We start from the raw sequence: 15,978 nt of genomic DNA on the forward strand, positions 1-15,978 counted from the left end.
AACCCATAAAATGCAGCATTTCACTTGCCATAAAGTGATTGAAGCCTATATAGTTATTGACTGAAAGGTAGATTCTGCCTCAAAATTAATTGATTTCATTCAGAAGTTATATTTGACAGATTATAACTCAACTATACTTTTTACCTCTTAAAAGACATTTAAATGGCCAAAACAACACATAAAATGCAGTATTCTAGGCTACTTGCCAGGAAGTGATTGCAGCCTCTAATTATTGAGGCTAAAAGGTAGCCTAGTTCCTACCTCAAAATGACTTGATTTCATTCAGAAGAGTTATATTTGACAGAGTATAAAACCAAAAATGTCCCCAGTTTTCATTTCAGAAATCTAGGTTAACTGACTAACCGACATTAGTATTAAGAATGTAAGACTTCACAAACTTTGTGATGAGTTTATAAATAGGTTAGCTGTTAAAACCCAATCCAGGACTTCTTGGTCAGTTTGGAAACAGAGCCAAGCCAAGTTTCAATCTTCATTTGGTTGAACCAAACCCAAGGTAGAGCAGGCAGCTACTTTTTCCACCGCAAAACACGTTTCACTCACCTCCAGCTCTCTCTATAGCTCAGACAATCCCTGCTACCTGCCTGTGCTAATCCATTCTTTCACCCATATTCTTTGTCTTATTAATTGCCATCTTTATAATAACAAACAGCTGTTTTGTGTGTAGGTTCGCTCATTTCCCGTCGGGTGATAGAGCCGCTGTCAGCTCGTGTAGTGTGTGACCCCGTCAAAGATGGGGCACGTAGTGCGAACGCCACAACGGCGTCAAGACTCAAGTTGTGTAGTTTGAAAGGCACGGCCATCGGCCGACGCTCAAAGTCGTGTAGTCTGCACAAACCTTAAATGGGACACAGCCGTTTTTAATGTTAATTACTCCTGTGCTTTCCCAGCTGACATGCCATGCAAATGTCTGCTGTAAAAAAATCTAATTCCATCTTAGACTGTATAAAACAGATTTCCATCCATGAAGTGTTGCATGAACATGAGCAGACACTCTCGGTGCATTCTTTGTGGCTGGTACCAGGACTAGGAATTCAAGTTGGTGCTCGTTCATCTTCAGTTTGTCAGTAGTAAGGCGGTGGGGCAAAGAAAAGCCACTGTGGGCTGTTTGACATAATCAAGGGTACAGACAGTAGTTTGAGGCCACAGGGCAGACGGGGTCAATGTCAGCATGTGACAGAACAGCACAACTGTAATGAGCCCCCCTTATGCTCTGAACTGATTGTTTTAAACTAAAGGCTTCAGGCAGAGCATGAGAAATGTCCTCTAGGATGGCATCAGTCATTACACGTTACTGTGCTTAAATTACTTTGACATGAGGGGCAGTTTGTCTGATTCATCACTGGGATCAACGCACATGTGAACTGTGGGATTGATTTCATTTGTCACAGGATGATGGGGAGTGACCAACAAAATACTAACCAATAGAAAATATTTTCTATTGAGAATTCAATCCAATAATTAGTATTTTGGTGTGATCTCACACACCAACACAATTTACACATTCAACTTGGATTAAATTAATTCACTGGAAGTAATGCTTAAACACTGTTAAAAGAGACAATAGACGCAATTTTATGCATTTATTCATGTAGTTATTCCACTCTGATTCAAAGGCTCAAGGCTGGGTCAGCGATTTAATAGCCAAAAATACTCTAGAATTTATGGTTAATTTTTTTTTTTTTTTTTATCTCCTTCAGGTTTTCTCTTCATTTTTTGTACCATCCTTCCTTAAAAATGCCACAAAACTTTTGAAAAGTGCATTTTTGTGAATATCTCCAAAACTTCTCAAGTTGTTCATATACCCCCGATAAAAATGTTCCCCATAGTCAAGGCTTGTGAGGGCACAAATTCGCAACAAGAAACCACCAACATTTTTCCCCAAAGGTTTTATAACCATCCTGTTCAAACAACATTCTCTTTTTTCTTTTTACACAGCCAGAGAACAAAAAAGATTAAACATAATAAACTCCCAAACCTTTTGTACAGAGAAATCAAACTAAATGAAGAAAACGTCTCTTATATTAGTCCATGTTTTATCCTCTGAATCCACACTTGCATTTGCCATTGAATTGGGAAGGGAGACAGAATTGTGTCAACATGAGGCGCTCTGTGTTGTACGCAATGTCAATCAGACCATTTCACTTGCTGGTTTTATCTGTTTTATATGGAATAGAAACCAGTAAGTCTAGGCCATTCAACAAGTAATCCAGTAATGTCTATGATAGTGAGTGCGTGCGTGCGTGCAAAGGTTATCAGTGTGAATGTGTCAGGAGTAGGCAAATCTAAATCAAGTGTTTGTATGCATGTCTGTGTGTGTTAAGAGTCTCATAGTTTAAGCCAGTCCGAATCCCTCTGAGCATTCCTGAATGGCCAACAGCAGCATATGTCTCAGCTTCTCATAGCTTTCATAAGCCGGGAGATCGAGCTGGTTAAAGCTGAGGATGGAAAAGGAGAAAGAACATTAAATCAAAAGTTATATTTTAACAATTGTATTTCTTCCAGGATTGTTATAACTGCATATGCCTTGTAAGCTTGTTGTGTGTTTACCAGGTATGAGCAGATGGCAGGCGGTCAGTGGAGCGATCGTCACGGTGGATCTGGAACTTCTGGATGCCGTTCATCCCCTCCAGAGCAGCAAAGCCCTGGAGAGGAACCTTGGACGTGCCGGTGACAAACTGCAGGAACTTGGCCCGGTCCGCCTGGTCAAAGGACCGCAAGGCCCTCCAGAACCACTGGATCTAAAGTAAAAAGAAAAGCATGACAAAAGCAGTTGAGTTATAATTTCGGCAATTTAGCCTCTGGGGGCAACAGCCAATATTTCAAGGCTTCCGGTGTAGCCAGCCGATAGAGATTATGGATAACTGCATTCAAATCGGATAATGCATTCTGTCTCTTTTGCTCGCCACATGGACTGTTAACCTGCATGCAACTAGAACTCAACCCCCACAAACATGATCGTCAATGCTACTCAGACTACAAAACGGAAACCAGAATACTTCCGATACCAAATTCTTGTCCATTGCTTACAGATTCTGCAAGATATGGACAATAATCCCAAAATAGTTTAGTAGTAATAGTAGCAATTTCAAACAATATGTCAAGTATGCAGTTTTGGTTTGGACACACTTCAGTTCATTTATCCCTCTTCAAAGTGACATGCAGTACTGCATATGGTACGGTTTGTGTTGTACAAGAAGCCATGTGGTAGTTCACTTGAAATAGCTCCACAAGCAATAACTGAAAACAGCAAACGGTATCTACATTTAAGTGAACCTTAAGTAGAAGAGGGTAGACTAAATAATAATGTGGTACACTTGTTTACTTATGCATACCTGGATGGAGCTGGACTGGTATTTGTGATATTCAGTGTTGGCCTTTAGGTCATCGATGTCAATAGTGGGCAGGCCAGAGATGAGTAGCTCCAGCTCCTGCTCAGTGAAGATGGAGATCAGCCTCTTGGGGATGATCTCGTAGAATCCCTCAAGGAAGGCTGCCAGCTGCTTGCGGATCGCACCTAGCAAAAAAATTGAAAGTATTTATTCAGGGATATTTCTGTAGTGACAATATTCCTTTTTCATGCTGCTAACATTATTCTTATTAACTTGGTGGCTATTTATTTTCAATTAAGCAGCTGAAAATTCAAAGCTTTAATGAATAATCTATTCGAGCAGCAGCTGGAGGGATAAATCAGTCATCTTCCAGAGAGAAACACCTTTAGCCCTCTGCTGCATATTGATCAGTTCAAAATTTAAGAATGCTGCCATCTAGTGCTTTTTTTTTTTTTATCAGTGAGAATCTTTTTCATACATATAGCCCTCAACATTCAAATTGACAGCTGTTGATTAAAATATAAAGATTAAACCATTAATACTGCCTATGTTAACAGCCCTACTGGGAAATTAAATATTTGGTGAAATAACCACAATCTCACCTGTCATCTTCATCTGGCATACCAGGTGCACATATTCTTTTTTGTTTTCCTCTGTGACCAGGATATTGGCTCCATTTGGCTTGAGGTCTCTCACTTCACACACCCCAAACTCCTGGACCTACACAGACAGAGCACAAAGATGTTCAGCGTAGGGCTGTACATAACGATTATTTTTCAAATCTATTAAATCTGACGAATAATTTTGTGTATTCTAAAAGGAAAAAAATGTTGCCTATTAGGGTTGGGCCGATAGACGATGCCATCGTCCATCGGTGATGGCTGACAGACATCAGACGTTTAGCAGGCATCGTGATTATAAAACCTCGCCCCCCACACCAGCAAAAAAAAATCTCAAATGTTCACATTAAACCACCTTGTGAAAGCAGGTTTTAATAACACACAAACATTCTTATTGTTTTTAATTATGCTTTGCACCTGCCTCAGAATTCTCTTCTCCCCACACTCACCTACACCTCAGGTAAACACTCCAGCTTGCCCCGCCTCTCTTCCCTCGTCTGCTCCATTTTCTCCATCAGCAGTATGTTTTATAAAGTCGCCTAAAAGACCGAGAACTCGTCTTTTTTCCGTTTATTTCCACCCGCGATCCTTTGTCACGGCAGTAGGGGAGCCGCATGTCAGCTTAATAATGACGCAGCCTATCAAACAACTGAAACCAACATCTGCACCCTGTGTGTTCACTGTTGCTTTACCTGGTCCATGCGTAAAATATCCACCACGTCTTGTAATGTAAGTTAATATAGTCTTCCAATTTTTTTTTACAAGTCTGTGTGAGAACACATGCACGAGACGACTGCTGCCCCGCCTACGCACACGATGACATCATCCATCCCGATGTTTCATTCATCGCCCAACTCTATTGCCTATTACTCGATTAACATACCAATTTATCCAAAAATAAATATCAAAAACATGTCTAATCAGTAAATAAATATTTTATTCAATCATCCTGATGAAGCACATTAGAATGACAATAGTAGCATATCTTAAAATGAATCCAATTTTCTGATGTGTTGTGATAACAATTATCGACATTAATTAGGCTACTTTTATTTCAATATCGAGTAATGCGGTACAATGATCAAATGTATTTCTGTGTGGGGCAAAGAAAATAATTGAAACGACTCACAGACTGTACAGACAGTCACAGATCGTCTGTAATGTTATTCAGCATTAAATAAACACAAAATATAAAACGTCCGAATGTTAGATGACACACACTGTAACGTTATGTTACCATGACAGCAGCGAGGCAGAAATTACAAATTACATTTTTTGCAGCCTTTATTTTATGAGAACATGAGGCATTCGGGATTCAAACCCTTGAAGCCCAATACCAAATTCCACACTTAAGGAGAGGATACAGCATGATAATCCATTTTCCACTCGAAGCTAATTGAAACATTTAGAGAACAGACACCAACCTCTGTGCTGAATGTCAGCTCGTAACCCAGCGTGGACACGTCGTTCTCCAACAAGTACACCAAGCCCTGGAAAAACGGGTAGTCCTCGCTCTCCATGTCTGTGTACCTGGTAATAGCACAAAAATACATCCATATTATTAATGTATGCAAGTGAAATACTGCAAAATATAGCTAACCAGCTCTCTGGTTGGCAAACGTTTAGTGTAGCAAATCGATCAGGCATGGTTTGTTGGGACAAGTAGTGTATTTGGAACATGTTTTGAACAATGCAAGGCATAACAAGTTATGGGGTGTCTTTGCCAGTTACTCAAATACCTGACACTCTTGCCCAGGATGTGCTTGTAGAAGCTGCGGGTGAAGTAGCACTCCAATAACCGGTTATCATAGACTGCCTTGGCCACCACACGACCCACAAACTTGAAGTAGCTGAGATGGTTGGGGTTGCAGTGGGATGAGGGGTTGATTGTATAGGTGACGCGGTCGCCTGGCGAAGTGCGAAACAGGGCGTACATGGGGTTGAACATCTCCCGGGAGATGATCATGTACCATTCCCTCAGCAAGCCACCAGCATCCTGGCCCTCCTCCCCTTCAAACACAATGTACCTGTAATAGAAAGGAAGCAGAGTAAGACTCGCATTGAGTGGTTCTGAACTGAGGAGAGACAAGTGAATAGAGGTGCAATGTAGCCTTACAGTCTATTCTTCATGTCCTCTGGGCTCTTGCGATGCAGCTCCCTGTAGGAGTCCTCAAATACATGATCTCTCCTCACATGCACAGCCATATCCTCCTTCCTCAGGCCTTCATCCAGTCGCTCCAACTCCTGGCGGAAGTACCTGCAGAGACAGCCAAAAAGACCAGCACGTCAGTGATTGAAAAAGCCAATTCCACGCCAAACTGTGTATTTAACAGTGTAAAATAGAAGTACAAGAAAATCCCCCTTACTTCCTCTTAACGTCAAAGTCCAGGATGCGTATGTAGTCAACCAGTACTGCAAAAGGCCCATCAGCCAAGTGAGTGGTGGACTGGCGCAGGATCTGGTTAAGCACTGTGCGGTGAGTTTCTAAAACGATGAACAATGAGTCGTGTTAGACATTGCACTAGGTATCAGAACAAAGCTTTACCATTCCCCATAATTAAATCTTTCAGGCTCACCGGCAAAGCGGAGGAACTTCTGGGTGTCTGGTGGCAGGTTTGAAGAGATGTGCATGGAAGATGGTTCCCTGGAAAAGAACGGGTCTAGGGATGAAGGTGTGGCAGGTGTAAGGGGTGCTGGCGACAGTGGTGGAGGCTCATCTTTGATGTGAGAAAGCTGGCTCTCTCGGGTGTCCCTCACAGGAGGTTTGCTCTCTCGCTCTGTAGCATGGACTAGGAAGAAGGCCTCCACGGCAGGCTGTAGAACTGGGGAAACAAGGAAAACATTGGGGCAACAACTCACAAAACCATGCTGCTTGAACAAACATAAATCACATATAGCAAAAAGAAATGAATTTCTTAAGAAGGACTTCACATACCGAGTACGGCATGCTGGTCATGGGACTCCTCCAGCTCTTTCAGGCACTCCCCAAGCATGTTCCATAGTTCATCCAACAACAGCTGCTCGCTGAGCAGTGGGAGGTCTGGGAGTCTCTCCTCGCTCTCTGACTGGCCGTTTCCTTCTTCATCTAAAAAAGAAAATTCCAATAAAAGACTGAACCTTTACATCAGTTATGCATTCAACTACACAGGCTAGTAGAGTGAAACAATTTTTTGGCTGTTAAAAGGACTGATCAAGTGTTGATGAACAACCCCATATGCGGCTGCGGATCCCTTCGTTTTAGATGCAATTAATCATCAAAACCATAAACCTTTTACTACCTTGTGGTGGATCTTATTCAGATAGTTCTGTTATGAATAATTTGCTCTTACACGTTTTCTTTTATAGTGTTTGCCCACTCCAATATTAAAACATGTCAAATCAGAACTTCAGCAATTAATACAGCATTGCGTTATGAGGTTCTTGATGATGCCGGTCCCTCGCCAACTCTGTACTATGCAACAAATGTCATTTTTAATTGGTCCGTTTAAAGTTCCTTCTGCAACTGCTGCACTAAATAAATAAAATAAAAGCAACTCAAAAAAAATGACATCGGGCTCACCGTCTGTGGGTGTCAGAAGAGAAAGTAAGAAAAACAAGCAGCAAATCAGCAGGTGTTTTAAAGTGAGTCATACCCAGAGGTGCAGGGTCCTGCTCTAGAGGAGATGGCTGGTCCACATCCATTGGAGACTCATCTCTTTGGGCTGCCTGGGCTTCTGACATCGACTGCACTTCAGACTACACAAAACCAACCAGGAAGGATCAGAGAGAGGAAGAAAAAAAAAAAATGGAAGAATTAATGATTATTATGACCGTCTATCGACCCCCCCATAGTGACCCATCTTGACTGATAATACCATGCATAATGACATAGGGACTGAGAAGGGAAGGAGGGAGGACCAAAAGCATGAAGCCATGTCAGCCAGCAAACAGACAGCATCAGTGGAACAGACTGGAGCAGGCAGCACATTCATATTTAGACAGTTTCAACCACAGAACATGTCAATGCAAAGACACGGGTACAGAAAGCAGGGGATCAATGGCACATCCATCTCTCAGTTGGGGCTGTCAATGTTCATCATGGCATCAGTTGTAACTCAAGCAACGCTTCAGGTAGAAGGCTGTATGGTGACCGCACTAGGCATTATGTTGTTTACACATATAATACCATTTAAAAAGGTTAACTAAAGTGATTTTTTCAAAGTAAGACAGATATATTATAAGTAATGGGTTAGGTTATGATTTTCCAAAATGCACAAAGCCAGTACAGCCAAAGCCAAATTATAAACAAAGCAGTAGCTAGTAGCCATTTCATAGGATTTCTCTTGATGATCACCACAGTAATTTTTAAATCACTATGCTGTGATGGTCATATTGTGTATTTGATGTCCTTTCCCCCCAGGTTTCGAATTGTCCCCTACAGTAAGTGTGTGAGTAGGAGTATGCCTGCTGTCAGTGCAGCCCATGCTAACCGTGGCAGCAGCAGCCGTGCCAGCAGGGGGAGCAGCACCAGTGGGGGCATGGGGGGCAGCCACCGAGGATCCGGCAGCAGCAGCGACGGCGGCGGCAGAGGCGGTGGGTGGGGGGGCCTGTTGGAGCCGGCGTGCCCGCTGACCCTCTCTCACCATCTGGATGATGGCGTCAGCCTCAGCCTCTAGCTGACGCACCGCAGCCTGGATGCTGCTGGCTGAGCCCAAACTGGTGGAGCCTGGCCATTGACAGTTGAAGGAGAGGGATTTTATCACTTGATACATCATCAGGATAGTGTAAACACTGCGTTTATGTAAAATCTTCTTACCTAACCGGCCGGTCTGTTTGGCTTTCTTGTTGGCGCGCCGTGTGTCCTCACGGAGCTGGATAATGACCTGCAGCACTCGCAAGAAAAACTTTTGCGTTGATGTCTTGGAGGTTAGGGAGCTCATACAGGGAAGCTGAAGTTCACGTCCCCCGAGGGTGCGCTTTTGTGCAGCCACAATGACGACACTCTCTGAACCGTCAAACCTGTGCCCCAACCAACAAACGCACATGAAAGGTAAAGGAAATTGTAGTTATGGGAAATTAACTTTCATGCAAAAACAGGTACGATTACTACCAACTCTAATGTTACCCCGCCTACTTAAACTATAGTTTAGATTAAACAGAATTAATCTGCCAGTCTCTCTTGCAATTGTGTCGACAACCTGATGCCTCAGAGTCATCACTGGCTAACCTGCTGGTCATTTTGCCCTTCAGTCTGCCTGAAAGGGAGGAATCCTCAGGAGGGGCATCCGGGGAATGGGAATCAGCATGTGCCCGTCTCTGCTGCTCCAAGTTGTATTCTCTAAGTTCGGCCAGTAATGTGCCTGAGAGAGAGAAAATGTTCAAAATGTGTGTAAAGACAGAACGGTTTCTTTCAATGGGAGCATGAGAAGTGGCATCTCTGAAGCTGCCCAGCACTGACCGATCTGTTTGCAAAGAGTGTATCCGAGGTGTCTTGCTCCACTGAGCAGCAGTCTGAGCACCGTGTCTCTGGTGGCACCGTCTCCTCTAGATAACTGCAGCAGAATGTTAGCTGCATCCTCCAGACCCTCCTCTGAACATGAGTGAGATGTCAACACCTTGTAGAAAAAAACACAACAACCAAGGATTATTCAAATTGCAGAAAGGTGTAAGAAATACAGAATTGGCGCACATAAATAGTAGTACATTATTTTGTCAGTATCTTTTTATGAACTGCCTGTTTATGTCACAGTCAACAGAATTCTCTGGAGACGATCAATATACTGTGTGTTGGATCAGACTTGCGGCTATTTTAAGGAAACGACAAAGAAGCTGTTGCTGCTGCCTCAACACTGAACAGCCTCCCACAAAGTCTCATAAGTAATATCAGTGCCACTTTAAAGTCCTTTGCTTTCATCTTTTGATTGATTGTACACTTAATATAAGTGCTATGTAAATAAAGTTTGCTTACTAAGCCTGACGGACTGAAAATGGTCTCTGACTGATGTTGTCACAATCCAGGTACCTTAATCTTTGATGTGAAGCCATGCACAAATGTCATAGTATGATGGATCGGACAGTAGATCAAGTCACATATACAGATGGGTGACAAATTAAAAAAGGAAAAACCAACATAAAGTGTCTACACAACATCTTCCCTCATTGACAGACAGACCTCCATCATTTAATAAGTTAATCTCATTGAGATCAATCTCTCTTGCAAGAGAGTACAGCAGACAGAAATTAAAAAAAATAAAAATAGCCAGACATAAAAAGACATTGAGATAGTCACTAAACAGATCTTCTATCATTTGGTCTAATTAAGATGGCGGTGGAGAGCGTCATCTTACACGCTGGAGAAAATCTTCCATAAGAATTCAACTGGGTTGAGATCTGGTGACTATAAAGGCCGTAGCATTTTATTCATCATAATTAATATATTTAAACTATTCTGTGAGCCCTGGTGCATGGAAGCATGACATGTGGATGATGTGAGGACAGCTCAGACAATTTGTCCAAAATATATAGTTTTGGTTAGGGCTGAACGATTAATTGTTTTCAAATCGAAATTGTGATTTGAAAGAACGCAATTAGCTAATTGTGAAAACAGCGATTAAAATGTAGGTTAATTATACAGCACATCTGACTTTGTTTTATATAGTTGTGCAGTTACAAATTAATTTTGTTGTCTTCCTTGTGTGACAGACCTGCTCACCAATCACAAGCGCCATGCGCCTCATGTTACAGTTCTACTTACCAATCACAGTGGGCACAGGGCATGTACATTTTACAACAACAAACGAAACTAGAGGATAACGTGGGATCTAGGGCTGCAGCTAACGATGATTTTAGTATTCGCCTCGATACATCATTTCAACGATTCATCGATGCGTCATTTAAGAAGTACTTTTGCTTTTTACTACTTATGCTGTTGATGAGCAGGAGTCCCATAATTAATATAACCGTTAACTATTATTTATTGTTCAGGCTGCACATGACATTTTTATTGTCTGGTTTACGCCCACATGTCTATTTAAGATTCACATATTTTAAATATTTATAAATACTGAAGAATCACTCGATTTTTGTCGAAGATAGAAGTCAAGTACAAGCCCAGTGCCACAAACCAATTATGCCTCTTGAATCAAATTTAAACTCTGCTCTTTATCGCCATCTAAACATCTCTCCTTAGTTTGCTTACCTAACTATCCACATCTTTCCAATTTATCCAGACTAATATCTTGAAGTTCTATCAAAGTTATACTTTATGGAAATTTACACACATTTCATGATGACACCATGAAAAACACTTTTTCAACTTGTTTTCCCCCCATACCTCCACAGAGAGTTGAAGCTGTTTCTCTGTGAGTCCAGTGGAGGCCATCTTGTTGTCACTCTCTGTACTGCTAGTAGTGACCCTCTGTTTCCCTGTTTTGGCAAAACGCCCCAAAAAATATACATCATTATTTTTCGACTCAAATCGCAGTTACATTGTAAAGCCTAAATTAACTGATGACATTTTCTTTTGGAACAAATGAACGCTACCTGTAGAGGTTGTTCCAGTGGACGTGGGTATGCAGATTGTTGTAGAGGATGTCTGGGTGACTGCTAGACTTGTCCCTGAAGATGTACCCTGGGCTACAGCTCCCATAGAGGCCCCAGGGCCTGTGACAGTGGGCTGGCTAGAGCCCGCTGATGCCGTGCCCTGTGTTATGATTGGGGCTGTAGCTGCTGAGCTGGTTGCCATGTTGGGGTTGGCAGCCTGTGGGGTGGGGTGCCCCGCAGGCACCTCAGTGGCCTTGTTGTCAGGTAGGGCAATGGATATAAGGGAGAGCAGGCGCAGCAGCTTTTCAGTGAGCAAGGAGCTACGTCTGATTACAGGGTGGGACAGCATGTTCATCAACTGGCCTAGAGGGGATGTCTCCAGGCTGAACTGAGCCCCTTCAGTCTCTGCACTGCCCCCCAGAGGCACTGTCTTCATAGAGGCCTTGCCCTTGCGGCTGACATTCATGTTGTCCAGCTTGACCAGCAGGTCCCAAAAATCAGTGGAGATTCCCAGAGACTGGGGAGTAATGGCAGAGCAGCCCAAGGAGTTCTGGGTGTTGGAGGCATTGGAGTTAGGGTTGCTTTGAGCCTGCGACCCTGACCTGGAGCCCCCTCCTCCTCCCCCTCCTGCAGACGCTAGTGAACAAAGACGAGAGTCCAGGTCAGAAGTAGATGCTGACAGATCCTTACAGCGCTGCTGGGTGAAGTGGCTGGGGAACACCTGCAGGGATAGACCAGAGACAAAAATTTAAATCAGTTATTACAACATAACTGAGCATGGAATATACAATAGATGATGCATCAGATGCGGACAAAGACAAGTGGACCCTCACTTTAGCTAGCTGGATGAGTGTGTCCAACACATGTCGGCAGACCACTGGAGCAGCTTGTGGGTGGATGTGGACAGTGGAACCTCCACCTCCTGCACATGTGACACCTACAGCAGCACTTGAAACTCCTCCTCCCAGTGTTCCAGATCCTGTAGAGCTCCCAGCTGAGTGCCGGTCAGCGTGTTTCCTACCTGATGCTCGCTGAATCTGGAAAATGTTTGTCCGGCAGCCCAAGGCTGCGTCCATAGAAACAGAGAGCCAGGAAAGCTGGTTGGAGCTGCGGGACTCCACCCTGTTCAGTAGCTCTAAGGAGGAAGATGAGGATGAAGAAGAGGAGGACGAAGAGGAGAGGGAAGAGGTGGCCGAGCCTTTTCCTCCACACCCTCCCTGGATGCTCCTCTTGCCGCGAGAGTCTTCTATACGCGAGGTCTCCACACACACCTCACTCTCGCTGCTGCGTTGGAGGATGGATAAGAGGCTACGAATGACCCACCCACGTGTCTGAGAGTGGTAGCACAGGTTCCTGAGCACACGGTGCAGGCGGCTGGTGTTAAGCTTCGGCTCATCCACAAAGAGCAAAACCAGCAGGCAGGACAAGGCCTCGTGGTCCAGCAGCAATCGACCGCGCAGACGCAACAAGGAGTCCACGCTGGAACTGGATGGTCTGAGTAAACAAAAGGATAACACATATTTGTCACCTGTTAGAAGTGCAGTATGATCTGTTCAAGACCACCAAGGACATTTTCAATAACATAAAAATTCAACATATCTTAAGTCTCCAAGATTTATCGTATTCACTTTTCCTGTCATTTCATAAAAAAAATGGATTCTTAAAACTGGCCTCTTACCTGTGGTTTGTTCCTCCCCCCATCTGAAATGTGCCTCCTCTCTGCACCGCCAGTCGGGTGTACTGGACGCCACGATTGCTCCCTAACCGACTGGTGAAAGCTGGTGAGCGCAAGATGGCTGAAAGGGCTGAAGATGAACTATGACCAAACAACCTCTCATGCATCAATTGCCTCTGGCGTGCCTCTTGCTCTCTACGCAACGCAGCTGCCTCGGCAGCAATGTCGGGGGGCATGACAGCCAACACGCTGTCCTCCATGTCCTCCAGGACACTACGCCGGAGCTCTGAGGGCAGCGTCTGGATGAAGGTGACTGGATCCAGAGGTGTGTCTCCCTGTGGGGGCTGTTGAGATAGCTCCCTGCGCTGCTGCTCTGCCCGTTGCTGGGCAAGAACCTAAGATGACCAATCGCATGCTTAGTTAAAAAGCTGATTATCTGTGACTCTTTTACTGCTTTGCTTGGAAATCATATTTCACCTTTTACCCCAGATAGAAGGTCTAAATAGGCAAGCATTTTGTCTACAGAAATCCTTGTTTAATTTCAGCAAGACATCTCTCACCTCCTCCTGGATAGCAGGTGGCAAGGCCGCCAGAAACTCTGGGCTGACCTCTGTAACACCTGGTCCTCCGAGTACAGGTGCAGCAGAGGCAGGCAGGCTGGTGGCAGCAGGAGGTCGGATGGGTGGTCTGATGCCAAGCTGATTTTGCAGCACCTCTCGACGGATGTCCTCAGGGAGAGCTGCCAGGAAGGAGGGATCCACACCCTCTGGCAGACTGATGCCTGGCAAAACATCACAAACATTATGCGATGCAATATTTTATTATAAATATTAACTGCAGAAACAGCATTTTACCTGCAAGAGGGTCCTCATCCTCATTGCTGGTGGATGGGAGGGGCTCTTCCTGGATGGCCTGAGATTGGCTGTCAGCGCTGTCACTCCTTGGCATTGTTTCTCCAGGGGATGAGACAGTAGTGGAGCTGTAAACATAAAAGAAAGAAATGGCTATCGTCAGCCAGCAGCAATGTGTGGTTTGATATATTTAGCTGATTTATATAGGGTCAAATGGACTGGAAGGGGAGTGTGTTTATAATCCTAGGAGGGGATTTCCCTTAACCATGAGAATTGTTTTGGCAAACATCGAGTCAGAAAGACCAATCTTCTTAAAACAAGTGAAAAAACATATAGCCAAATATATAGGTTTCCAACTCCATTTTTAAATCTGTTTTGTTTTGGACTGAAAGTTACATGCACTGGCACTGAAAAGGGGGTAGGCATTTCACCAACTTTTATTTTTTAAATTTTTTGTTATCTGGCCAAGACATACAGAGACATGACAGTTTTTGATTTTCCAGTTAATTTGGTCAGAAATTATACTGAAAGCTACTCACCCAGTCTCTGCATCGTTCTGCCTGTCGGTCAGCCCACTGTCCCCACTGCCAGACAGCTCCTGAGACAGCTGGGCAGTCTGGGCAGGGTTGGGAGCAGCTTCTTCCTGAGTGGCAGAGGCAGGACTGCTGGTATCCATGGGCGACCCTTCCAGTTGTGACACACCCACTACGGCAGGTTCTGCAGTCTCCACAATGTCTGGACTTAGGGAGGCTGAGAAAAGAAAAGTGAGGTCGAGAGTTAGGAAATGATGTCAACCAATACAGAGCAGCAACCTTCCTTGGGTAATTGATTTGTATTTCACAGTGTTGAGAAAATGTTAAGACAGATACTAGCTACAAGCGCAGTCGTCACAATAATGTACATTACAGACATGTCCTTACTGTTGGCCAGTCTGTATAAAGAAAGTTTTCAAAGTTAGTCTCTACCTTCCCTGCCTTCATCCAACGCTCCTCCTCCACCACCTCCTCCTCCGACTCTCTCACCGATTGTGGGTGCCGGGGACATTTCCATCTGAGATGCCTCCGCTTCACTGTTTGGCCTGTCAGCTGCCGACAAGGGTGGAAGGCCTGCCCCCGCCAGAGCGGCCAGTGAGCTGGCATGCGACTCAGCCAGTAGAAGGTCAGCGATTGGCTGGTGGACCTGCTGGCTGATCGCAGTCTCCAGGGAGACTAGGGCCTGTTCATGAGGCGCAGGTGTGGTGGGAGTGACCTCTCCAGATGGGGGAGCAGTGAGGAAGCCCTCTGAGACCCTGGGTGGGTCCAGACATGACACAGCACCACCCTGAGCTTGCTCACCCTCTGAAACATTCAGAGATAAAACTTGTGTGAAGACAGGGACATCATTTTACACATTCTTGTTTGGAAAAAAAACTTTACTAATCCTTCCAGTGACTCAACATCAATTATAAGGTTTAAAAACAGTACAACTCACATTCTGATACCTTATCTCTATGCTTAACAACTGCTACAAATGCTTGCTTATTAAATAGGCCCTTACAGTGTTTTACAATTAACACTTTCCATAAACACAAAACTGGTGGAATTGTTTCCAAGTCCTTAAAATATGTTAATGACTACTGTTCAAAAGAAGAGAGCTCAAAGCAAGTACACAAACAGAACTTAAATAGCAATATGCTGATTACTTGTTGATCATTTTCTACACTGATGCCAAGGGCCTCTGCTGAGGAAGGCAGTAAGTTGTATAGTTATCTCCTGAACGGGGTGCACAATCCTTATCCCCAACAACAACACAACTTACTACCTCACCACAGCACAGCCCACTGCAGAAAAATAATGCAACAAGTACAGGATACATGTGAGGAATGATGACCTTCCAGAGATATAATGCAAACATGTGGATTAGGTGATGAAGACATTATAGATCAGATAATTTTATTTTGATAATTATCTGAGCCATTTGCC

General features: G+C 44.0%; 1 protein-coding gene across 16 annotated transcripts in view; it reads right to left on the minus strand.

Annotated features, from left to right (window-relative positions):
- Window positions 1–1,588: 1,588 nt before the first annotated feature.
- huwe1 (HECT, UBA and WWE domain containing E3 ubiquitin protein ligase 1) overlaps window positions 1,589–15,978 on the minus strand; it is a 46,921-nt gene continuing 32,531 nt past the window's right edge. For 12 of the 16 annotated variants that reach the window (XM_046055144.1, XM_046055143.1, XM_046055146.1 and 9 more), the window contains 23 exons: window positions 14,983–15,354; window positions 14,557–14,767; window positions 14,021–14,145; window positions 13,727–13,947; window positions 13,170–13,561; window positions 12,325–12,985; window positions 11,492–12,212; window positions 11,283–11,374; window positions 9,408–9,564; window positions 9,177–9,309; window positions 8,766–8,980; window positions 8,440–8,675; window positions 7,603–7,705; window positions 6,906–7,055; window positions 6,547–6,792; window positions 6,337–6,454; window positions 6,087–6,227; window positions 5,710–5,997; window positions 5,395–5,500; window positions 3,953–4,070; window positions 3,354–3,535; window positions 2,569–2,759; window positions 1,589–2,456 (listed from right to left, as the gene is read on the minus strand). In XM_046055144.1, the coding sequence (XP_045911100.1) occupies window positions 2,354–2,456; window positions 2,569–2,759; window positions 3,354–3,535; window positions 3,953–4,070; window positions 5,395–5,500; window positions 5,710–5,997; window positions 6,087–6,227; window positions 6,337–6,454; window positions 6,547–6,792; window positions 6,906–7,055; window positions 7,603–7,705; window positions 8,440–8,675; window positions 8,766–8,980; window positions 9,177–9,309; window positions 9,408–9,564; window positions 11,283–11,374; window positions 11,492–12,212; window positions 12,325–12,985; window positions 13,170–13,561; window positions 13,727–13,947; window positions 14,021–14,145; window positions 14,557–14,767; window positions 14,983–15,354 (5,282 nt within the window). In that variant the 3' untranslated portion in view covers window positions 1,589–2,353. The remainder of the gene's footprint in view (window positions 2,457–2,568; window positions 2,760–3,353; window positions 3,536–3,952; window positions 4,071–5,394; window positions 5,501–5,709; window positions 5,998–6,086; window positions 6,228–6,336; window positions 6,455–6,546; window positions 6,793–6,905; window positions 7,056–7,602; window positions 7,706–8,439; window positions 8,676–8,765; window positions 8,981–9,176; window positions 9,310–9,407; window positions 9,565–11,282; window positions 11,375–11,491; window positions 12,213–12,324; window positions 12,986–13,169; window positions 13,562–13,726; window positions 13,948–14,020; window positions 14,146–14,556; window positions 14,768–14,982; window positions 15,355–15,978) is intronic. The other 4 variants (XM_046055157.1, XM_046055156.1, XM_046055150.1 and 1 more) reach the window with 2 other exon arrangements.

Source organism: Micropterus dolomieu, linkage group LG08 (assembly GCF_021292245.1).
Source record: "Micropterus dolomieu isolate WLL.071019.BEF.003 ecotype Adirondacks linkage group LG08, ASM2129224v1, whole genome shotgun sequence".
Taxonomy (NCBI): Eukaryota; Metazoa; Chordata; class Actinopteri; order Centrarchiformes; family Centrarchidae; genus Micropterus; species Micropterus dolomieu.